Source organism: Nicotiana tomentosiformis, chromosome 5, assembly GCF_000390325.3.
Source record: "Nicotiana tomentosiformis chromosome 5, ASM39032v3, whole genome shotgun sequence".
NCBI lineage: Eukaryota > Viridiplantae > Streptophyta > Magnoliopsida > Solanales > Solanaceae > Nicotiana > Nicotiana tomentosiformis.
In genome coordinates, this window is record NC_090816.1 from 120,051,535 (window position 1) to 120,077,477 (window position 25,943).

Genomic DNA, 25,943 nt, shown 5'->3' on the forward strand with positions numbered 1-25,943 from the left:
CATTTGCGAACACTCCTCCATACATGCGGACTGGCAGATGCGGATATCTCTTCGCACCTGCGATGCTAGCTGGGCAAAGCTAGCTTTGCTTCTACGACCAGCTCCTCACTTTTGCATGTCCATACCTGCGGCCAAACCCTCCGCATGTGCGATGACACCAGAACAGTAGTGGTTCAGCAATTGCATAAGTCCAAAATTATTTCGGATTCAATCCATTTCACACTCGGTCCCCTGGAACCCCGTACGAATATACCAACAAATTCCAAAACACCTAACGGACCTACTCGAGGTCAAAAATCACCTCAAACAACATCAATTCTATGAATCGCAACCCAATTGAAGCCTATGAAACTATGAACTTCCGAATTCCAAAACTAATGTCGATTCATACCAAAACAATTCCGATATGACCTCAAACTTTGCACACAAGTCATAAATGATATGACGAACCTATTCGAACTTCCAAAATCTGGATCCGACCCCGGTATCAATAAATTCAACTCCCGGTCAAACTTTCCAACCTTCCAAACCTTCAACTTTCTAACTTTTGCCAATTCACGCCGAAACTACCTACGGACCTCCAAATCAATATCCGGACACGCTCCTAAGTCTAAAATCACCATAAAAAGCTATTAGAATCACCAAAACTCCATTCCGGAGTCACCTACACAAAAGTCAAACTACGGTCAACTCTACCAACTTAAGACTCCAACATAGGGACTATATGTCCCATTTCACTCTGAAACTCGCCCGAAATCAAAACCAAATACCCCGGCAAGTCACATAATCACAATATAACATAGAGGAGTCAATAAATAGGAGATAGGATCTCAAATACTCAAAGCGACTGATCGGATCATTACATGAATTTATAAGTTGCACTCAACGAATGATTTTATAAGTCGCATTGAACGAATACGATTCATAGCATTTATGAGTGCGTTTTGTAGTAACAGACACGCCTCAGTTTTTGGGTTCATTTCCTCGGCTCATCAACCTTCCACCTTCATTTTCTAAATGTTTGATGTAGTTTTTTTTTGTATCTAAACTATGAGAATTCAAATCCATCAAACTTTTCAACAACTTTAATATCTTATAAGGCTAGAGTTAGACAATCAGTGTGCAAGGGCAATCCATTTATAAGAAAGACGTCTGATGTATGTCGTGTGTGTACTCTGTGCTTAGCTCAAACTCAATTAGATTTAATTAATTGATAGGAACCAAGACCTTTTTGAATTGGAAATCCTTTATCTTAATTGAGGGTAGGAAGGGAAAGTCTTTTGTTTCTAGATGTGGTGCATTATTTGTTGGTTTTCTATTCATCTCTCTTTTTACATAGAGTACTGCCATCTATAACTGTTAAACACTCATTATCTGTCTGCTTATTATAGTATGGCTAGTACCTTATTACTTGAATTTGTTGGAATTGAAATAATCATGACGCCATGCGGAAGCTAACAATTACAAATCTTCAATGAAATTAAAACAGATGACACAAAAAAAACTATAAAAAGACATTATTTTATAATATGAGTTTGGTCAATTGATGTTACGATCCAAAATCCGACTAGTCGTGATGGCACCTAACCCAACCCGTCAGGTAAGCCACTTAATAACTAACCAATTTAATGAGATTTATAAAGAAGAAATGATAATACAACTACTTTTATACAAGAATTTCCCAAGGACTGCTAGTGCAAATCATGAGCATCTAAGATTTAGAATTTACAAAGCTGGTATGAAATAAAGTATATCATATGTTTGAAATATACATGTACAGATCTTTCATAAGTCTAGAGCTACCATGAACAAGAGGCAGCTATAACCGGAATACAGGTACATCTTCAAATCCAGCTCCCATCGAACACAACAACATCAACATCCAACATCTGCACGCAATGTGCAGAAGTGTAGAATGAGTACAACCGACCCTATTTACTCAATAAGTAACAAACCTAACCTTATGTTAAAAGTAGTGATGAGGTGGAACACAGGTCGGAGCCCAACACCAATAGCCAACAACAGTTCGTAACAACATAATAATAATGGTACAAGAAACATACTCAGATATAAGATGCTCATCTGGTTCACATTTCCGGAAAAATAGGCATCCTTTTCAAGTATATCAGTGAAAACCAATTCTTTTTACCGAAATCACTAAAATATGAGTAGGTTTTTAAAACTGTGATTTTATCCCAAAAACTATTCAACAATAAATAAGATGTTTTATTTCTCAGATAGCATGCGGAAAGTACATCTCTATGCCTACATGTCCCTATGCAGGTGAAATCATGAATGTCACAAAAATCGAGTAGCAGAAAGAAATGCATCTCTGTGCATGTATCTCAAGTACGCATGTCAAATGCAATGTATCTCAGTAATGAACTCATGTACTCACACTTTCAGAATACTCAATCTCACACTTTCCACTAATTATGCTCAATCACTCGACATGCTCAGTCACTCGGTACTGTATGTGGCCAATCCACCCCAGGGAAGATCCATCCAAAATATATATATATATATATATATATATATGCTCAGTCACTCAGTACTGTATATGGCCAATCCACCCCAGGGAAGATCCATCCAAAAAAGAATATATATATATATCAACTGACAGTCAGTAACTCAATACTGTATAAGGCAAATCCAGTTAGGGGAAGATCCATCCCCAAATATAAATACACCGGGCAAGATCCATGCCTAGGGAAGATCCATCCCTCAATATAATCAACTGCGCTCACTGGGGTGTGTACAGACTCCGGAGGGGATCCTTCAGCCCAAGCGCCATAATAAGCCAGATCCAGTCACAAATCAATATAACATGCTGCGGTGTGCAGCCCGATCCCATAATATCACTCACAATCAGGCCCTCGGCCTCACTCAGTCATCAATCTCTTCAGTCTCTCGGACTCACAATGCCATGAAACTAGCCCAAAAATGATGATATGATATATCAATATAAAAGAAACAGAGACTGAGATATGATATGAAATGAATGAACACGACTAAGTATGAAATTGCAATGTAAGCGAATAACTCAACAACAAAAATGACCTCAGTGGGTCCCAGCAGAATAAGCATTTAGCCTAGACATAATTTCTAACATGGGTCACAACTCAATAGCTCTAGTACGTAAAGATTTCATGGTTAAAGATAAGATCAGGTAACTACACAGTACCACATAAATAACGAAGTCACAATTCACACGGTGCATGCCCACACGCTCGTCACCTAGCATGTGCGTCACTTCAACACCAAACACATAACATGTAATTCGGGGTTTTACACCCTCAATACCAAGTTTAGAAGTGTTACTTACCTTGAACAAGCCAAATCTAATACCGAGCAAGCCATACGATGCTCCAAAAATTCCATCCCGCGCGTACCGACCTCTGAACGGCTCGAAACTGGTCCATATGAAATACCTCAAGCCATCATGCCTGGAAAAAAACCCACGAGCAATTCGATATCAAGTACCCAAGATGCATGACCATAACCACAGAGAAACAAATAACATGATACCACAGTCCGGAAGGAAACATAACCGATGCGCAATTACTTATTCCACACCCTAATACCCATCTCGATCAAATTCCGCTATAAGGCCCAAATAGAACCGCACCCTGTGTGTATATAACCAACGAATCACAACCCCCCGTGCCATAGAAGGGTAACTCATAGAACCTATCAGAACACTAATAAGCTCAACTCTGACCGAATGGCACATCCTTCAACAATAGCAGTACAGAGTCAAACAATCCGACCCGGTATAGATTACACATCCTCATTGGGCCTAACAATGGATCCCAAAAATCAACTATGGTCACCCACAAATAGATTAAAAAAAACCCTCTGAAAGTCTACAATGACTGAATCATAACACATACTATCATCTGGCTAGCTTGGCCACAACTTCACAGTCCACAACCATGAAATAATCTGCTACTGAGAACTCCCAGTCTCCAAATTCATAGAACACACGAATCACCATATCTGCTCCCAACACCATGCCCGAATGTCTAACACATCTCCCATACGCGATCATCCTGCGAGGAATACTTCCATAGTTCTTCCGTGCCACATAGCAAAATCTGAATATCAGCAGTCGATCAACTATGCGAGTACCGCAATACCAATGAAACATCCATAAATCAACACTCAGTGTGCCTCCTAAAATGCACACCCTTCTCAGAAATTACTAAGCAGTTATTACATTCATCTATATATATGAAAATGCCCATGCTATCCAAAATTCATGACCTTCCCTCCAAATATAAACAGTGGCCTTGCACATGCAAAACTCAATCCTACACAACACGCCATATCTATCATGCCATCATATGAAACATATGAGAATCTCATAATCAACTCTAAGTCACAAGCAGAATACATACCCGATCATTCAAAAACCTTCCATTTGTTCTCACCTAGGAGAAAATCACAATACGGAACATGCTCCTTACGCCGGTAGGAAATATCCATCCCAAGCCATGATAGAAACCATTGAGAACTATTCGAAACTCATTTGCCCATAACCAGACCATCAGAACTGAGTCTCTCTAACTCAACCAAGCCACGCCGGTCGCCAAAACCAAGAGTATTGCCACCAATCACATGTAGAGATGCACCACATCGTAAGAACTAAAAGGACCGAGCATACCATTACCATACTGATCAAACCTACTGCCAAGTTATCCTGTTTCCTCCGAGTTACTTCTAAATTGCCTTCAAGTTAATATTCCTCCTTGCTATAACACCACGATCCTTAACCAAAACTCACCCTATGAATCCTAGCATGGAATCACACCGCCCTAAGGCTCATAAGTCGCTCAATTCCCTCTTAAATACCCCAAAAGTATCATAACCGAGATACACATCCTTAAGAGACCTTCTGTGAGTCTAAAGTTGTTTCATTCACCCTCTTATTACCGAAATGTAAGATCCATAATGACATAGAAATACTGCGAGTCTCGACACTATCCAATGTAAATCTCAGATCCTAGCCATATACCAATCCGGAAAAACTCACAATTGCTACGCATAAATCTTGAATCCATTAGAATTTTCTCAAGAGTCATCCATTCTGCCCAAATCTCAATTGCGTTGCCCAAACGGGCCGAACAACCTGTGCCCCATTAGCACGATGATACCCAAAGAAGTAACCCCACCTTAACGCAACCAAGCAAATTCCTACTCTATGCGCACTACATCCGTCACGAATAACAACTCAAATCATTCAATGATTTCCATATACCCATAAAGTGTAATATACCCCGTATCTAGAAATTCCCTTACTCGAGTCATCCTCAATCTCAACCTTTGCAAGTCATAACTGATTCACAAGTATGCCTCAAACCAAAACCAATACAACACATAACCATGCGATCAAATCATTGATAGCAGACTCCCCCACTTGGCTCAAAGCCATAGAACAAAACAGTCGATAACTCACAATACCCATACTCTATTACTGCCATAATCCCGCACTGAAATTCAACTTAATCCTTCATAAGCTCATGTAACACAAACCATATAATACCTCAAATCGTCAGCTAAGCTCGCATTCATCCTCGTGACGGTCAGGTCAACTTCCTTGAGCGATCCAAACAACATTGCAACATACATAACCCACTAGTAGCAAGAAACTTTCCACACAACCATCATAAAGGGTCACCCCCCGTAGATTACCACGCAGGTCATAACCCACATGCTTAGCCTCAAACTAACATCTCTCTATACCTTTTCACATCCACAACTACTACGCAGTCACTTAATCTTCCTGAGTCTGAACCCATCAACAAGCCCATAAGAATCTAATTCGTTCCACAGTTAAGCAACATGAAAGATACTTCAATACACTCATGGATCGAGACTATACGTCATATCAAGACAGAAATAAAACACCCAATGGTCCCTGTACATCTCAAGAAAACTCTTTTCAACACCTTCGAACCATCCGAACATATTCCGTAGTCACATCATACTCATCATATAGTCATCCAATCATTCATCGAGCCACAAATTCCACTAATAGGGACACTACCAGACTTATCAGTCCAAAAGCACGTGCTCACACAACCGAAATCCCCGTGCTCAAGCTACAGTCATAACCCGACCTCAAGTCCTCCAGACTGGCCCATCATAAGCACACAGAAATCACATCTCGCACCTTATCCATGAAATCACAAGCCGGTGATGCATGGCTGATACCGAGCGCTCACATGCACACACGAATGCATGGAGCGAATTCACAGAGTTATGTTTCAAGCTGAATCAATGCTGCACGATAAGCAAAGAAGAGGGGAAGTTTATCCTAAATGCCTTATAGCCTCTCGAAGATAGGTATGAACGTCATCATACTGATCCGCAAGATTCTACTAGACACCTGCTCATGACTCGTAGAACCTATGAACCTAGAGCTCTGATACCACCTTGCCACGACCTAAAATCCAACTAGTCGTGATGACACCTAACCCAAACCGTCAAGTAAGCCACTTAACAACTAACAAATTTAATGAGATTTATAAAGAAAAGAAATGATAATACAACTGCTTTTATAAAAGAATTTCCCAAGGACTGCTAGTGCAAATCATGAGCGTCTAAGATTTAGAACTTACAAAGCTGGTATGAAATAAAGTACATCATCTGTTTGAAATTTACATGAAAAGATCTTTCATAAGTCTAGAGCTACCACGAACAAGAGGCAGCTATAACCGGAACGCAGGTACATCTTCAAATTTAGCTCTCATCGAACATAGCAACATCATCATCCAACATCTGTACACAAGGTGCAAACGTGTAGTATGAGTACAATCAACCCTATGTACTCAATAGTAACAAAACCTAACCTTAGGTTGAAAGTAGTGACGAGCTGAAACAGAGGTCAGAGTCCAACACCAATAGCCGCCAACAGTTCGTAACAACATAATAATAATGGTACAAGAAACATACTCAGATATAAGATGCTCATCTCGTTCACAATTTTGGAAAAATAGGCATGGTTTTTAAGTATATCAGTAAAAATCCAATTCTTTTACCGAAATTACCAAAATATGAATAGATTTGTACAACTGTGATTTTTTCCCCAAAACTTTTCAATAATAAATAAGATGTTTCATTTTTCAAATAACATGCGAAAAATACATCTCTATGCCTACATGTCACTATGCATGTGAAATCATGAATGTCAACAAAATTGTGTAGCAGAAAGAAATGCATCTCTATGCATGTATCTCAAGTATGCATGCCAAATGCAATGTATCTCAGTGATGAACTCATGTACTCACACTCTCAGAGTACTCAATCTCAATGTCTCGTTCTTTCTACTCATTATGCTCAATCACTCGATATGCTAAGTCACTCAGTACTGTATATGACCAATCCACCCCAGGGAAGATCTCTCTCTCTCTCTCTCTCTCATATATATATATATATATATATATATATATATATAGTCCGGGGAAGATCCATCCCCAAATATAAATACTTCGGGCAAGATCCATGCCTAGGGAAGATCCATCCCTCAATATAATCAACTGCGCTCACTGGAGTGTGTACAGACTCCGGAGGGGCTCCTTCAGCCCAAGCACCATAATAAGCCAGATCCTGTCATAAATCAATATAACATGCTGCGGTGTACAACCCGATCCCATAATATCACTCACAATCAGGCCCTCGGCCTCACTTAGTCATCAATCTCTCTAGTCTCCCGGACTCACAATGCCATTAAACTAGCCCAAAAATAATGATATGATGTATCAATATATAGCATCAGAGACTGAGATATGATATGAAATGAATGAATATGACTGAGTATGAAATTGTAATATAAGCGAATAACTCAACATCAGAAATGACCTCAGTGGGTCCCAACAGAATAAGCATGTAGCCTAGACATGATTTCTAACATGGATCACAACTCAATAGCTCTAGTACGTAGAGATTTCATGGTTACAGATAAGATCAGGTAACTACACAGTATCACAGAAATAATGGAGTCGCAATTCACATGATGCACGCCCACACGCCCGTCACCTAGCATGTGCGTCACCTCAACACCAAACACATAACACGGAATTCAGGGTTTCATACCTTCAGCACCAAGTTTAGAAGTATTACTTACCTTGAACAAGCCAAATCCAATACCGAGCAAGCCAAATGACGCTCCAATAATTCTATCTCGTGCGTAACGATCTTTGAACGGCTCGAAACTATCTAAAAGTAACTCAACCGGTCAATAAAGGTCGAATCTTTAATCATAAGTCCAAAATGAGCCAAAACGCCAATCTCGGGCCCGTATCTCGGAACCCGATGAACCTCACAAAATCCTACAACCCATTCAATTACAAAGTCCAACCATACTAGTTTCACTCAAATCCGACTCTGAATCGATATTCAAATCTCAAAAAATTATTTTTATGAAACTTTCGACAATTCCTCCGATTTCTCTTTAAAAATCAATAATCCAATGCCGAAAACGAAGATTAATTCATGAAATATAATCACAAGTGAGTCAAGAATACTTACCCCAAGTTGAGTGAAAAAATTCCTCTCCAAAATCGTCCAATCCGAGCTCCAAAATTCGAAAATGAGAATAACCTCAAAACCCACGATTTTATCTTCTGTTGAGGCCTCTTCACATTTGCGTAAAAACTTCCGCTCCTGCAGCCTCGCATTTGCGAGCTAAATCAACTCGAAATGAACTCAAATTTTGCACACAAGTCCCAAATGATATAACGAAGCTATTCCAATTTTCGGAACCACAATCTGAATCTGATATCCACAAAGTCAACTCTCGGTTAAACTTATGAACTTTCCAAACCTTCAAATTCCCATCTTTCCCCAATTAGTGCCGAATCATTCTAGAAATACCCAAATGCAAATCTGGGCATACGTTCGAGTCCAAAATCACCATCCGGACCTAACGGAACCATCAAAACTCCGTTCTGGGGTAAATTCACCAAAAGTCAAACTTGATCAACTCTTCCAACTTAAAGCTTAAACCATGAAATTCATTCTTCCAAATCGATTCTGAATAACCTGAAAATCAGAACCGACGATTCACATAAAGTCATAATACATCATACGTAGCAACTCGGGCCCTCAAACTATCGAGCGAAATACAAATAATTGAAACGACCGATCGGGCCGTTACAATTGATCTATACATGATAATACTAATATAAAAAATATTTTAAAACTACTAAGAGAATAAATCTTCCCTTAAGCAAAACTCTCTAAAGGACTACATTGTGGATACTTTTCTATGTTCTAGTCCAAAACTTTTCGCCCAGTACGAGGAATGACCAAATATGGAAGAGAATTATATTTTTTTTAGGAAAAGTAAAATCAATTATGGTAATACTTTGCTTTTCCATTAGGCTTTAAGAGAAAAGTAAAACTCAAATACGGTAAGAAAATCAGGGCAAAAATCCTAACAAATCTTCCCTTTTTGGCTTGATTTTCAAACAACATTTGATTCACATTCTTCACTGCTGCGTGACATGTTTTAAAAATGGAACTTTTGCGAGTTAAAGTATTGTAGCCCTTTCGGATTAAAAGTTTTGTAGCCCTTTGCACTGTTAAAAGTAATCCCTTTGTAGGGTTAAAAATGAGCCATTTGCCGGGTTAAAAATAAGTTTTAGTTTTAAAGATACAACAACAATATTTTTGAAAATATAGTTGAAAATTCATCTCCACATATAGAGTTTCAGATTTTTTTAAAATTTATTTGATAAAAAATCTTCATTATCGTCAATAGGCTACAACTTGATCTGAATTTGTTTTGTACTTATTTTTAATCTCGTTGAACCACTGGCTCTGATACCACTTGTTGGGATCGAAATAATCAGGGCGTCATGCGAAAACTAACAATTACTACAAATCTTCAATGATAAATCAGACGACAACAAAAATATAAAAAAATATTATTATATGATATGAGTTTCGTCAATTGATCTACACATGATAATACTAATATAAAAAAATATTTTAAAACTACTGAGAGAATAAATCACCCATTAAGCAAAATTTCCTAAAGGACTACATGTAGATATTTTTCTTTGTTCTAGTCTAAAACCTTTCCCCCAAGGTAAGTAATAACTAAATATAGAAGAGAATTATATTTTCCTTTCACGAAAAGTAAAAGCAATTATGTTAATATTTTGACTTTTCTTTAGTCTTGAAGAGAAAAGTAAAACTCAAATATGGTAATAAAATGAGGGCAAAAACCCTAACAGAATTAATGCCATAAGAGTTTACGACCCTAGTTGTAAAATTTAGCTACTCATGTTAAAGATAAAAATTATAAGCTGAATGAAGAAGATAAATATAATTGAAGACTAAATGAGTAAGAAAACTCGATCATTTGGAGATTAATGTGCTTATTAACCCAATGATCAATAAACATGGTAAAACTAACATATATGCGGATTAGATCACGGTAGGGTTCGTCTGGCAGGGAGATAAAATCTTGCATTAACATAACAATGCCAGGCCTCTAGTTTTCTTTTCTGTATGAATAATACTTGTATAAGCTTTCCTAAAACATATATCTTTCATTATACAGAATAAAAGGTGCAATAAAAACGAGAGTATTAACAAATTATTGATTAAAGTAATAAATTACAACACTAACTCTCATAATAGTAAACAAGCTTCTTATTTGTTTAAAAAGTAGACATATATTTTTAAATTATACAATATACATCAAGCAAGACCTACAACAAAAGATAATTTCTACTCTCTTCATCTCAAATTATTTGCCGCGATTTTTAAAAATAGTTGTCTCAAATTATTTGTCATGTTAGAAGTTCAAGACAAACTTAATTATTTTTTCCTATTTTACCCTTAGTAGTAATTGTTCTTGAAAACTATAAACACCTCAATTATAGGGTAATATTATGATTGTTCAAATTTCAATACGACATAAATAAGGGTAAAATAGTCAATTCTAATTATTATTTTCTTAAGGAACACGATACATGATTTGTGACAGAGGAAGTACATTACATGACCCTACATTATTAATCATTGTAGTATGATTTCTGAATTACTATTGCGTTATAAATCTCTTTTGCATAACTTAATCTCTAAACTACGGGAGTGCATGGTCCTTTACAATTTAAGTTTACACGGAGTGAATAAAGTTGAATAAAGTTGAATAAAGTGTATTAGTAATGAAGGGATTATTAATACATGGGTTAGTAATGCAAAGATTATTTCTTATCCATTATTTGGTGTGGTGTATTAAAAACTAAAATGCATTGCATAATTTTTAAGAAAATTAATTATTTACAAAAATGCCCTTCATATTCTTTAGCTTTAAGGGACTTTAAGGATAATTTTGTCTTTAATCATGGTAATGCATGCATTAATAGCTTTGATATTGCCAATACTATGATTTGCTATGTATTAATTATACATAGTATAATACCAAATATGTTGTATAAGTAATACTTGCACTAATACATAGATTAAAAAAGTATACCAAATAAGCAGTGCCGGCCCAAGGGTAAGGCTGCTAAAGCAGCTGCTTTGGGCCTCATAATTTTTGGGGCACCAAATATTTTCTAATAGGTTATATACAAAGGCAGATTCATGATTTAAATTCTATGAGTTCAATTTTTAAGATTTTTAACATTGAACCCATTATATATTTAAAGTTATAGGTTCATATCTATTATTTTTGTAATTTTAATAATTTTTTACACATAAATTTCTACTCCACGTCGAAAGTTATGGGTTCAATTGAACCCATAACTCTCACACTGGATCCGCTTCTGGTTATATATTAATTTATTTTTAGAAAAATATTTTGTGTTTTAAATGAGAAAGTATAAATTTTTATAGTAAAAAAGTAGGATTAAATTATTGATTATAAATTGAGAAAAAAATATCTTTTTGGGAATCACTCTCTAGATCATAAATTGAGAAAGGATTCGATTATTAATTCATAACTCAAAAAAGGTTAAAATCTTAATACAGTCCACAACGTGTATATCTCAAGAGAAATTAAATGGATTAGATAAAATTATTAATAACTTTGCATATGAAAAACTAGAAATATAGAATTTAAATAAAATTATATATATATATTTTTTTTATATAAAAAAAAGTCCCTTATTAAAATTTTGATTTAGGCCTCCATATTTATTGAACCGCCCTACAAATAAGGTATTAGTAATACCTCCTGTGCATCGTATCGAGCGACCCCTAAACGGGGAAATATTAGTATTTTATGATGTAGCTATAAAAAGAAAACTTGCACCACACGTGTTAATACGAAAAGCGTGCCAACCACTTTCGCCGTCATCGCGTTTTGACGTTTCCGTCTGAAATTCCCAGAAGGCAAAAACCGCCATTGAAACATTTCGACAAGCTTGAATCTCTAATTTAAGCTTGAACAAAACTCTCAGAAGCTCGTACGAAAACAAGTCCAATACTGTAGTAATGAAGAGTTTATTATCATTAGGGAGATTGATAAATCGATCGACTCTCCGCAGCAGCAATAGATTGTTAACAAAACCCTATGTAGCAGAAAATGGTGCAATTTCTGCATCTCGTCGCTTCTTATACGCTTTATCTTCCAAAGCGCCCATTAATTTATCTGATTTCACTTCGTTAAAGCCTTCGCAATTCCCTTCTTCACATTCCTCCCCATGGAGCCACTTCGGAGGTCAGTTTTTCTAATATTCAGCTAATACCTTTTCTTTTTCAGAATTGTCACTTTAGAAGTTTTAATTAAACTTAAAAAGATAAATTTGTGTGTATTGGTATGGAAACGAACCCGAATATAGCGGAATGGATATATAGGATTCATATAGTTCACTAGTTTGATATTGAGGCTAGTATACTTTGATGTGCAAATGTATATGTATATGAATTTGTGTGTAATGTGTCTTTTGCTAATTGCTACTCCTATTACCTGCTGGTACTGTTGGTTTTAGCTGGATATTTTTTTTTGATTTAGTGGAAACTTTAGGGGCAAGGAACAAGAGATGATGCTGTTTTTGACTCTTTGTGTCGAATGTTTTCAGAAATGTAAGATCATTTGGGACTGTTGATTGAGCAAAGGTGGGGCATTTTTTTAAATTTTGCTGATAAACTCGATGAGGTTCATAGTTAACATTTGGACAATAGAAATAGAAGAAATGGGGGAAAATGCTGCTTCTTTATGTGATTTGCATATATAAGCAACTAAAAAGGTGGCATCTTTCCTAAGAACAAGAAAGTTTGTTCAAGAAGCTAAAAGCTTTGTAGTTTACATAATTGTTCTAGTAATTGCCTGATGAGATAAACAGGCATGCTAACTAATAAATTATGTTAATACGACTGTATTTTGATCTTGTATTTGGTATGTACAGGCCAGAAGAGGACCATGTTTATCCAAACTCAATCAACTCCTAACCCTTTATCCCTTATGTTCTATCCTGGGAAGCCGGTTCTGGAAACTGGGAGTGCAGACTTTCCAAATGCTCGTTCTGCCATGAATTCACCGCTGGCAAAGGCTCTCTTTGGGATAGATGGTAATTCTCAAAACTTAGATGGTGAAAAGCCTTAGACATTTAACATCTATGTTAGAACCTTTATGTTGAAAACATAGACTCATTAGTGCATTGCAGTGGAAATGTGCAAGGATATGTTTATAATACTAACATTCTTCACACTGCCATGGAAGAGATGCGGAAGAAATATGCTTAACTTGGTGCAATTACATAATTTCAACTGTCGACATGGTACAGAGTAGCATTTAGGCTGTTAGAAAAATTGTTGTCATTTTTATCTAGCTGACTGGCTGCATAGTGCATTCAAATTTGAATCAAGGTAGTATCAGATACATCTGAATTTGTGAAATTACAACCATCTAGAGTTTATTTGCTGTCTCATGTCTGAAATAGTTATAGGCATAAGCTATCACTATAATAAGGAGCGGTTGTGAGAACTAGCTATTCTTTCAACTTTGATATCACATTACAGTATTACTTTATTTTGCTAGAAGGCCCATTCTTTGTCCAACTTGCTACCCTGCAATCACAAATTGATTTTTCCTTTGTTATAATTGTTTTGACGTTTTCATCATGGATTGTGCAAAACTGAGTGTTGCTTATTGGTTACTGAAGCCATAGACATTGTTATTAGCTTTTGTAATGTAAAGTACTGAAAATAACTGAGGTATGTTTCCTTGTAGTGGGAAGAGTAGGGGGATGACTGTTTGGAAGGTATGTAGAAGTGAATTACTTGATAGAAGCAAAAAACAGTATGGAAAAGAGAGCTTTTGGAGTGGACTAAAACCATATAAGCTTCAGGGGAATCTTTTTGTCAGGTTGAAAGAAGAACACTTTTACCGAGTCAAATAATAGATGCACACTGGTAAATGATGTTTAGATCATTAGACTTTTCTCATCATCATTGAAATCCGCTATTCAATTGCAGTGCGGTGCTCTCAAAATTCATTAGAAAAAAAAGAGTTTTGTATCTCGGGTGAACAAATAGGCATGGGGAAGAGTGGTGGGGGGGGGGGGCACGAGCTCTCTCTCGTTGTTGTTCCCGGACCACCCATCTCTTCCTTCCCCTTCGCCCGGCCCGGTGAGATCAGATTTCTAGAACGAAGTGAAGTGATAAGAAGAGAAGACGGCTGGCGGGAAATCCCTATTCATGAAAGCCCGTTGTAAAGGGGAAAATGAAAGTGTGCTCCTGCACACCAGCTGAAAGAAAAAAGGAGTGCACAGTGTTTCTAACTTAATTTAGGAAAAGATTATGATCATGTCAACTGGAGTTTTATCTGTTTAGATCATCGAAAGCTGGGATTTGGATAAGATAATGTATTCCCACACGAAGATGATAATAACTAATGGGTCTCCAGAAGGACTATTTCCTATCAGAGAGGACTAAGACTAAGACAGGATGATCGCCTTTCTCACTTATTTGTTCTGGTAATGGAGGGACAGAGCTTGATGTTGAAAAAGGCAGCTACATATGACTGGATACAAAGTTTCAACATTTAAGTAGAATATAGCTAATCTATATAAAGACATTAGAGACTGTCATTCGTTGATACAGATATTCTCATAAAAGTAGGTGGAATTAACGAATTGACAAATGAGTTAACAAAGCAGGAAACATGGAAGAAATTTCATTCAAGGGTGTGACCTAGTGGTCAATGAAGTAGATGCAAACCTTGGAGACTAGGGTTCAAATCCTAGCAGAGACAAAAAAAATTAGGTGATTTCTTCCATCTGCCTAAACCTTGGTGGGCATAGTTATTCGGTACTTGTGTTGGTGGAAGGTAACATGTATTCGGTGGAATAGTTGAGTTACAGGCAAGCTGTCCCGGACACCACCATTATAGAAAAAAGAATAAATACTAAATTAGTTTATATTCTCTATTCGGGTGTCTCATATTTTGTGAAGCCAAAGGAATCAGTTGTTGCATCTGAAGGTGATCCTATTAGTCTTTGAGGCCATCTTGGCTTACATATTAACTTAGAATAGAGCAATTATTTAATGCTGGCTATGATACTGGACTAATTTCCTATAGTGTACAAAGCAAAAAGATACTGCAATTTTGCAAGGAGTGATTGAGAATGCATAAAGAAGTTAGCTCCCTGGAAGAAATAGTTTTTGCCCTCTTCACCAAAAAAGAGAAATAGTATTCATCCTTGGAGGAAGGTTGACTCTAGTCAATAGTGTGCTGGATGGAATCCCTACTTGCTGCATGTCCCTATTTCTTTTCCCCAAAGGTTGAGAAGCAGATAACTAAAATAGGGAATGATCGTTTGTGGGAAGGAGGTTGTATCAATAAAGTTATCATTTGGTAAAATGGACAAAAGTCATGTAGGATAAAAGAGATGGAGTTACGGGAGTAAAGCTACATAGCAAGAGCTTGTTACTCAAATAGCATCGGAGATTGATGAAAATGAAAAAATGTAAAAGACTTGGACAGTTAAGTGTGGGAAGGAGAATCAATGGTGCACAAAACCAGTAATTAGTATGTGAGGTTTTTAAATTATTATATGATTAAAGGTGTGGTGGGAGGAAAATAAGGTTCTGCATAGACGAATAGTTGGAGAAATACATTAAGGGACAAGTTTCCAATTTTATGCAATCTGGAAGTAAACAAGAATTGCGCTCTAGCAGATTGTTTTATAGAGAGTGGACCTTTCAGAAGGTATTCGATTTTCGGGGGATCGGGGTGTGTGAAGACTTAATAGTAAAACTGGACCCAATGACGATGTTGGAGAAATGTATGATTTTATTTGTTAGACTGGATGCAAAGATGGGAAATCCTCAGTTAATTCTTGTCACAGGATGCCGTTAAGACAAAATATGATAGAAAATAGTAATTGGATTGGGAAGATGATCAGGAAAACAGAAGTTCTCCCCAAACAGTAGATTGTTTTGGCTGGAGTGCAACCCATGAAACATGTCCTACATAGAAAAATTTGCAGAAAGGAGGCATCATGTTATACAGGAGATGCAGTCTATGTGAGAAAGTAACAGAGTCAGTCAGTTATCTGTTCATTCACGACAGTTTTGCTTGTAAGATGACTGATGTGGACCATGTTCCTGAACTTATTGTCACGCCCCAAACTTGGGAAGCGTGACCGACACTCAACCGAGTGAACCCGGTCAAGCAAGCCTGTTAGATACTTTCTACCCAACGCACCAACACCCATGATAAAGAGAAGACATAATTTCGTTAATTAGACCGTAGGGAGATCATGTACACAATACTAAATCATTTCATTAATTACATCAATTTTAAGTCTCAAAATACACACATTCTTATGGTTTGAGTGGACCAAGTAATCAAAACTCAATATAACTTGTTCGACTTATATAGCACCTATGTACAACCCACATTGTGTCTACTGAGCCTCTAAAAGATACAAAAGAGAGTTATGATAGTGCCGCCAACAAGACTCCGGCTATACCTCAAAATGTGATAATAATATGAACAAAAGATACAATACATGACCCCGGGATGAAGTGGGGCTCACCAAGTCTGCTGGGAAGAGGAGGTACCACTATCGCTGATCAACACTACCTGCTATGGAACCACCTGCATCCATTTAAAGATGCAGCGCCCCCGGCAAAAAGGACATTAGTATTGTCGAATAGTACTAGTATGTAAAACTAAACACCATCTCAATAGAATGAATAATAACACAAGGGGGGGACAGTCATGAATTCAATAAGAGCTTCAAACAATACTAAAACATCAAGTTAAGAACCACATAAGTTTTCAAGTCAATTTCCATGTTATCAGGTTGGGTGATCTTTAGTGCCGATATACCACAATTCACAATGCCACCGTATTCTTACACGGAGTCCGATCACGACCCGATCAGCTAGGTCGTCTCATTTGAGACATCAACCATAACCACAATTTCAATTATAATTTCCAGCACAATCACCACCATGTGTGCGGCATGGCGTCCGATCACGGCCCGATCGGCTAGGCCGTCTCACCCGAGACATTACCTTTTTCAATCAATCATCTCACTTCATACCTCTTTCACCTCTTTTCAATTCATTGGCACAAGTGGCCACAATTATAAAGTCATTCTTGGCACTTGGCCGCAGTGTTATAAATAGCGCTCGCCTCAGCGCTAATAGCGTGAGGCGAGGCGAGGCGAGACAGTGTCGCCACAGAGCCTCTGTTGCGTTGCGTTTCGAAATAGCGCTCGCCTCTGCCTGCGTGGCGAGAGGCGACAGTGTCGCGAGAAGCGACCATAGCGTCGCCTTTTGTTTTTTTAAAAAAAAAAAGAAAGAAAAAAGCAAAGACTCAACAAAAAGGGTCGTGATTAGGGCTTGTCAACATATCTTCTTCAACTTGAACAAAACAACAAAGCTTCTTTGAGACTTTGACGTTCTGAACTCGCGAGCCATCGTTTCTTCTTTTAGAAGCTTGAGGTTCCAGCCATTGAAAGTCCAGGTATGCTTCTTCTCCTTTCTTCTTTCTTCTTTCTTCTTCTTCTTCTCCTTCTTTCTATTTTTTTTCCTCTGTTTTTTGTTGAAAAGAACAGAGACAGAGGTCTGTTTTCTGCTCTATTTTTCGAGCAAAATACAGAGGTTTCTTCTTCTCCTTTCTTCTTTTTTCTTTCTTCTTTCTTCTTTCTCCTTTCTCCTTCTTCTTCTTCTTCTTCTTTCTATTTTTTTACCTCTGTTTTTTGTCGAAAAGAACAGAAACAGAGGTCTGTTTTCTGCTCTATTTTTCGAGCAAAATACAGAGGTTTCTTCTTCTACTTTCTTCTTTTTTCTTTTTTCTTTCTTCTTTCTTCTTTCTCTTTTCTCCTTCTTCTTTCTATTTTTTTTCCTCTGTTTTTTGTCGAAAAGAACAGAAACAGAAGTCTGTTTTCTGCTCTATTTTTCGAGCAAAATACAGAGGTTTCTTATTCTCTTAACAGAAAGAGAGGTCTGTTTTTGTGCTCTATTTTTTTTTGGTTCTGTTTTGGCAAAATAACAGAGGTTTTGAAGCTCTGTTTTTGCAAAATTACAGAGGTTGTTTCGAAGCCCTGTTTTTGCAAAATAACAGAGGTTGCTTCTTCTCTTAACAAACTTTCTGTTTCTTTCAGGCCCCCCCCCTTTTTTTTTTTTCAATTATTGACGTATAGTCTCTTATAGAGTAGAATTAATTGCATATTGACTTGATAATTTTTTTTTCAATAAAACAGCGTTGAAATGTCATCCGATAGTAATAAACGAAATGATATAGCTTGGAATTATGCTATACAAGGCTCATCAAGATCCGCAATTAAATGTGTGTTTTGTGAAAAAACATATAATGGTGGGATAACTCGTCACAAGCAACATTTGATAGGTGGATTTAAAAATGTAGTACAATGTCCCCTTTGTCCGCCCGAGGTTAGGGAGGAAGTAAAAGCGTTTGTTGATAAGAAAAATGTGACAAGAACTCAAATGAATTTTGAAGCATCGGTGAATCTAATTGATGAAGATGATGAAATGGATGAAGATGGTGAAATGAGACCTCCCCCCCCCAAAACTCATCATAAGATATCTTCAAATAGTTCTAGTGGGTCATCTACGACGGCACGTACAGTGACAAAAGGTCCTCTCAATCTTTATTTCTCGGCAAAACAACAAGAAAAGGGAAAAGGTGAAGAAGGTCTAGGTTTAGAAGCCAAGAAGATTTTGAGAGACCGCGCCGTAAGTGCCTTTGCAGCATGGATGTATGATGCAGGGCTTCCTTTCAACTGTGTTAACTACAAAACTTTTGATAAATTCATTGAAGCTGTAGGACAATATGGCCCAGGAATGAAGCCTCCTAGCTATCATGAAGTTAGAGTAACTCATCTTAAAAAAGAGGTGAAAAAGATAGACCAAATTATTGAGGAGCATAAAGTGGAATGGAACAAGTTTGGATGTTCCATTATGATGGATAAATGGACATCACGGAATGGAAAAATGATCATAAATGTGTTGGTGAACTCTCCAAGAGGGAGTGTTTTTCTTGAATCTCACGATGCTAGCAACTCTTCTACGGATGGAAGCAAAATGTACAGCTTGTTTAGAAAGACTATTGATAAAATTGGAAAGGAAAATGTTGTACAAATTGTTACAGATAATGCTAGTGAGAATGTTAGTGCGGGTAGGATGATGGAAGCTATGTATCCACACATTTATTGGACTCCATGTGCTGCCCATTGTATCAACTTGATGTTTGGTGACATATTCAAGGAAAACCCATATGCTTCAGGTAACTTTAATATAGTTATTTATACTTATGTCCTATCCTATTAAGTATTAACTATAAAATTGTTATTGTTACTTTTACAGTTTTCACTAAGGCCGTCAGGGTATATTCTTACATCAGTCAGAGGCCGTTGTTGTTGAATTTGATGAGGAAATTCACAAATGAAAGAAATTTGGTGAGACCGGCCAAGACTAGATTTGCAACGGCTTTCTTAACTTTGCATAGTTTTTACTTGCAAAAGAAAAAATTGAGAAAGCTAGTTCTTTCAAATGAATGGAAAGATAATAGATATGCAAAGGAAGTTGCGGGAAAAGAAACTGCCAAAGTTCTTATTTCTCCATCATTCTGGAATGACGTCGTTCGGGCTCTTAAAGTTGGTGGTCCTTTGATTAAGGTACTTCGTATGGTGGATGGGGAGAGAAAACCACCAATGGGCTATCTTTATGAGGCTATGGATAGAGCCAAAGAGACTATTGCAGCGTCATTTGAGGGAGATGTTAGAAAATATGAGAAAGTTTTTGAGATAATTGATATCAGGTGGGAGAATCAACTCCATCGACCTTTGCATGCAGCAGGCCATCTTCTGAACCCGGGATTATTTTACAAGAACACTAGAGATGAAACTTTGGCTTCAGAGGTGTGGATTGGATACCATGCATGTCTTGAGAAGTTGGTCCCTAATTCAGCGACGATAGATCAAATAGGGGAGGAGTTTGGTAGGTACTCACAAGCAGAGGGCCTATTTGGTTTACAAGCGGCCATTAGAGCCAGAGACATAAGGTCGCCAGGTAACTAACTTTAATATAGATATCCTTATAACTTTAAATTAATTTATTTGATTTATACTTATTAACTTTTAAAATATTTTTCTATAGTTGAATGGTGGAAGCAATTTGGACATCAAACTCCAAACTTGCAAAAGTTTGCCATCAAAGTACTAAGCCTAACTTGTAGTGCGTCTGGATGCGAGAGAAATTGGAGCGTATTTGAGCATGTAAGAAGTAGATTTATTATATTAATATATTTTATATTGTATTATTATTAGTATCGATTAATTAATCTAAACAACTTATGCTCAGATTCACTCCAAGAAAAGGAATAGGCTTGAGCTATCGCGTCTCAATGATCTAGTGTATATTAAATACAATAGAACATTGAGGCGACGTTATGAAGCTCGCGATACCATTGATCCAATTTTGTTGGACAACATTGACGAGGCAAATGAATGGTTAACTGGAGCCCCGCAAAATCATGAAGATGAACAAGTGTATGAAGGAGATGATCTTGATTGGGGTACTGTTTCTATGGCGGTTGGAGTTGAGGAGAATATCTATGGTCTTAGAGGGAGTTCTTCAAGTTACAAGGGAAAGGGAGTAGCAAGTTCAAGCCGGTCCCTAATCGATGAAAACTCCGAGGATGAAGAAGATGATAGCCAATATAATGCTAACATTCATGAAGTTGTAGAATTTGAAAATCTTGAAGAAGAATAGACGTTGCTTGTTTTAGACTATTAGACTTTAGTTTATGAATCTACTATGAGTCTATGACTATCTATTGAGTCTTTAATTTTTGAATGATATATTTATTAATATATTATTGTTATTGAGTTTTTAGTTATATGTATATAATATTTTATGTTTTTGTATAAATTGTCGCTTCACATCAAAAAGGCGAGCGCTTCGCTGCACGCCTCTCGCCTCAGTGAAGCGGGCCCTCGTCGCTATTTATCGCCGCACGCTATCCAAAACACTGCTTGGCCGTAATTTCATAATTCCAGTTCCCCTTTCCACATTCAAACATCATTATCATCATCAACAACAATAAGGCTTTCCATTCAAGACATTAAATACACATACGAGTAACAAGTCATGAATTCAATAAGAGCTTCAAACAATACTAAAACATCTGGTTAAGAACCACATAAGTTTTCAAGTCAATTTCCATGTTATCAGGTTGGGTGATCTTTAGTGCCGATATACCACAATTCACAATACCACCGTATTCTTACACGGAGTCCGATCACGACCCGATCAGCTAGGTCGTCTCATTTGAGACATCAACCATAACCACAATTTCAATTATAATTTCCAGCACAGTCACCACCATGTGTGCGGCATGGCGTCCGATCACGGCCCGATCGGCTAGGCCGTCTCACCCGAGACATTACCTTTTTCAATCAATCATCTCACTTCATACCTCTTTCACCTCTTTTCAATTCATTGGCACATGTGGCCCTTTCCACATTCAACCATCATTATCATCATCAACAACAATAAGGCTTTCCATTCAAGACATTAAATACACATATGAGCAATAAGGAAATCTTAGGCACATAGATGCTTTTCATACAATTTGGCATAACATCCTTTATTCGATCTTGACTTGAAGTCTTAACATTGTTAACACATATTCCATATTTTGAACACATCCTCAAATGATAAGATGACATGATGAAGCATTTAGAATACATATTGAACATATATCCTTCAGCACAAGCACATTCAGAATAGCCAATTCTATAATGATCAATTTGGGACTTACACCAATCACACGGACACCGTGGGATTCAATTCTAAGAAGAAGGGGTTTAGCCAACATACCTCAATTGAGCTTCCTTTAAACTCTAAAATATTCCGAAATTCTTAGCAACTTCAATCTATTTTAGAAATATAACATATTGAACCAAAATTAGGAATATGATCATGGCTTTAGCTCATTTGAGCATTTTATCAAACACTAGGTGTGTATTAAGGTTTCAAAGTCCTTTTATGGAGGATTCCATCATCCCTCAACTCATTCTTTACCATTTTTAGCTCAACAATCTTCCTACACCCCTTGATAACACATGCATGCAAAATAAACAACTCTCATACCCAAGTATTGTCTTGCTAATTACCCAATTCTAGGCAAAATTCGAAATGGAGGGTTAGGGTGTAGAATCTTACCTCTAGGATGAAGGAAGACCTTGTGAATTTTCCTTGTTAATCTTCCAAGATTTGAGCAAAGATTGATGAAAATTAGCCTAGAGTTTCCTCTCTCTCTAAAACACTCTCCCTTCTCTTTAAAACATCAGAATTTTTGCTCAAAAATGGTCCTTTGCATGTATTTAACGAAGCAGGGTCTTATAAAAACCCAAAAATGAAGCTCCGGAATAGGGTATGCGGTCGCATATGCGACCACAGAATGGATATGCGGTCCGCATATCGACCGCACAATTTGGTGCCCAAAACCGTGGAAGAATCTGCCTGGGTCTGTGGACCTGTTCTGCGGTCGCATAATGCACCGCAGACTTTCGCCCAAACTGTCTCGCCCCTGCTTCATTCTGCGACCATTATGCGGTCCGCGGAAATGCATTTTTCTGCCCAAATTTTTCCTTCACTTTTCAGTGCATTGTTTAACCCAAAAAGTCTGAGCCACGGCGAGCTGCGAATAATTTCTACAATCCTCAAACACGTAAGCCTAGTCCGGCACCATGAAACATTATTTTTCCTTTGCGAAATTTTACGGGGCCTTACACTTATATCCTATTCTGGTGATGCCCGGAGATCTGAAGCGGAGACTTACCAATACACAAGGGTTAAAGGTGGGAAAAAATAAAACAAATCAGAAGACTATACCTTTATGTAAACCGTGGCCAATATGGATGGAGAAAGAAATTGTAGGATTTTTTTAGGGAAAACTCATCATATAACTCATGCAAACTTAAGATGCATTCAAAGTTTTTACTCGCTGATAGGAGAAACAATGTAAATGATGTAGACAACATCATGGAACTAATGCACTGCTTTCAATTTTAGATGGAGCCGAACAGGTACCTTTGTGTATAGCTGTACCTCCTTGGTACCATCCTATTCAATAGATTACCTATATACAAAAAGAATTTATTTCTCTGTTTGATGCCAAATAAGATCTGAAGGTTTTCTTTTCTGTTCTTAATCAAGAGGTTATATCTTTGATTTCTACTTTCTGCTTTAGTTTAAATGAGTAAAAATGGGTTACTTTGCTGAATAGAGATATGAAGTTCGTATAGTCTATGTTGTACGGACTCTCCAAAATACCGTCGTACGGTGTCGGATCCTCAGAAAATGCACTAATGTAGGAGGATTCGACACGCTCCTGGTGTCATTTTGGAGAGTCTGAGCAACATAGCCTATAGTCCCCTATCAACAACTATGCCTTAAACCTAAATTAGTTGAGGTCCGCAATAAAAGTTTCCGATATTTCTCCGCTTGGAGATGTTTCATTCCAATACTCAATAAATTGGAGTTCCTTAACACAGATCTCTAAACAAACTAAAAAGACTTCTATAAATGCCAGAATTAACTAGGCCCCGGGGCTTTGCTCTAATGGTAAGAGTGCAACACATGATGTATGTGTTACGCACACTACACATGTTCGAACCTTGATGCAGAAAAAAGCTTGGTATTTAAGTCGAGAAGGGTAGAGAGGCATGCCCGTTACCCACGAAGTTTCCAGTCGTGCACGGGCCCTCGAGGATTTTTCAGTTGTCAAAAAAACAAAATGCCAGACGTAACTAGTTGGTATCATTATGTAGATCTTTTGCCTCCATGGTATTATTTTTTTTTGCTAAATCCGCGTGAATCATGATAGATTGCAGTATGTATTTGAGAACTTCCTTTGCAAATTGCTTCCACGCGTGACATAATTTGAATGCATAAGGAATTCTACAACGTAAGTTTGACTTGTATAATATAGGCAAGTTCATTAAGAAATAGTAACATAATAGTTGATAAGTTAGTGTAATTGAGAAAACATTTACATAAACACTTTGTTGCATAATAGATGTACTTGAATTCTTGAAACAAGTGAGTTATATCAATTGATATTTGTAGAATTATGTGAAACATTTGGGACGTGTAGAAGGAGATTGTGTCATATAAATTAGACAAACAAAGTATTCGTATTGTTCTTTGCTTTTCCATGAATGCGCCTAAGAGTTTAATCCTGTTTTCCTTCATGCAGGGATTACACGTGTATTTTTTGGATCAGATTTTGTTACTGTTACAAAAGGCGAAGATACTTCCTGGGACTTCCTCAAACCCGAAATATTTGCAGCAATTATGGATTTCTATTCTTCTGGGAAGCCGCTGTTCCTCGACTCCAGCACTGCAGCCTCCATGGATACAGCTATCCATGAGAATGATTCAGAAACAGTTGCAATGATTAAGGAACTCTTAGAGACTCGTATTCGCCCAGCTGTACAAGATGATGGTGGGGACATTGTATACCGAGGATTTGATTTAGATACGGGAATAGTCAAATTGAAAATGCAAGGAGCTTGCAGTGGATGCCCTAGCTCATCCGTTACACTTAAATCTGGTATCGAGAACATGCTCATGCATTATGTGCCCGAGGTTAAAGGTGTGGAGCAGGAAATGGATGAAGATGAAGAACCTGGATTAAGTGGTGCACCATATGAGTAGTAATACTGTTATAGCTGCTTTTAGTTGATTTGGTGATAGAGAGATCTCAATCAGGGAAGGCAGGACTTGTTCATGCTCCTCCATGGAAAGAGTGAGTAATGTTGAGTGCACAAGTTTCTTGCATCTATCAAATTCACGCGAGATAAGCTACTATATGCATCGAAAATTATAATTCGGCAGTTCTTTTGATAACATTCTAATAAATAGTTTCCGCTATATGTTTAGCTGGATAGGAGACGGGACAAGTGGTTGCAACATGCTCCTAAATGAGTCTATAAAGATGCAGAAGTGCACATGTGTGCAAAGTTTTTTGAAGTTGCTAACCCTACGTTTGTCTATTATCTGTATGTAATTTTTCATTTTATGTCTTGTACATTTTGAATGGTGAAGTGTGGATCCTTGTATATAGAATCAAAATCTCGCCGAGGAGAGAAGAAAATGCGTAAACCATTTGGAGGAGCACCTACAAATTTTAGTTACTACAGAATTATGTGCTCATGCTTCTGAAGAGTAAAGAAGCAACTTAGAACGTAATTGCTAGTGGAACCTGGTTCGTAAGGGAGTTGGGCAAGCCGGTCTGTGAATATACTTGAGGGTATCAAATTATATTAACTAGCACCAGAATCACATAATTTTCAGGAAGTATTAATTGCCTAGCGTGCAAGATAGTGACACCTTTTGGATCCATAAGCATAGACAATTCGTACTGAGGACTGGCTCTGCTTTCGAAGATCAATCTCCTCGAAAAACCTCCTCTGGGAAACTTGGCATTGAGC

General features: G+C 37.4%; 2 protein-coding genes across 2 annotated transcripts; both read left to right on the forward strand.

Annotated features, from left to right (window-relative positions):
* Nucleotides 1–12,274: 12,274 nt before the first annotated feature.
* On the forward strand, nucleotides 12,275–25,540 carry LOC104092320 (nifU-like protein 4, mitochondrial). The gene is made up of 3 exons (XM_070175265.1): nucleotides 12,275–12,682; nucleotides 13,371–13,532; nucleotides 24,707–25,540. The coding sequence occupies exons 1-3, from the start codon at nucleotides 12,457–12,459 to the stop codon at nucleotides 25,165–25,167; spliced, it is 849 nt and encodes a 282-aa protein (XP_070031366.1). The 5' UTR covers nucleotides 12,275–12,456; the 3' UTR covers nucleotides 25,168–25,540.
* Nucleotides 18,691–21,213, forward strand: LOC138891700 (uncharacterized). Its single transcript, XM_070175453.1, has 4 exons — nucleotides 18,691–19,726; nucleotides 19,807–20,511; nucleotides 20,599–20,717; nucleotides 20,803–21,213. The coding sequence occupies exons 1-4, from the start codon at nucleotides 18,691–18,693 to the stop codon at nucleotides 21,211–21,213; spliced, it is 2,271 nt and encodes a 756-aa protein (XP_070031554.1).
* Nucleotides 25,541–25,943: the final 403 nt, after the last annotated feature.

What these genes read in the sequence shown, in the direction of transcription:
- LOC104092320 (XM_070175265.1), top strand. Translation starts at nt 12,457, where the DNA reads ATGAAGAGTTTATTATCATTAGGGAGATTGATAAATCGATCGACTCTC. An exon ending in CCCATGGAGCCACTTCGGAG is followed by an intron (nt 12,683 to 13,370) that starts GTCAGTTTTTCT and finishes TGGTATGTACAG; the next exon opens with GCCAGAAGAGGACCATGTTT. An exon ending in GGCTCTCTTTGGGATAGATG is followed by an intron (nt 13,533 to 24,706) that starts GTAATTCTCAAA and finishes TCCTTCATGCAG; the next exon opens with GGATTACACGTGTATTTTTT.
- LOC138891700 (XM_070175453.1), top strand. Translation starts at nt 18,691, where the DNA reads ATGTCATCCGATAGTAATAAACGAAATGATATAGCTTGGAATTATGCT. An exon ending in GGAAAACCCATATGCTTCAG is followed by an intron (nt 19,727 to 19,806) that starts GTAACTTTAATA and finishes TTACTTTTACAG; the next exon opens with TTTTCACTAAGGCCGTCAGG. An exon ending in CAGAGACATAAGGTCGCCAG is followed by an intron (nt 20,512 to 20,598) that starts GTAACTAACTTT and finishes ATTTTTCTATAG; the next exon opens with TTGAATGGTGGAAGCAATTT.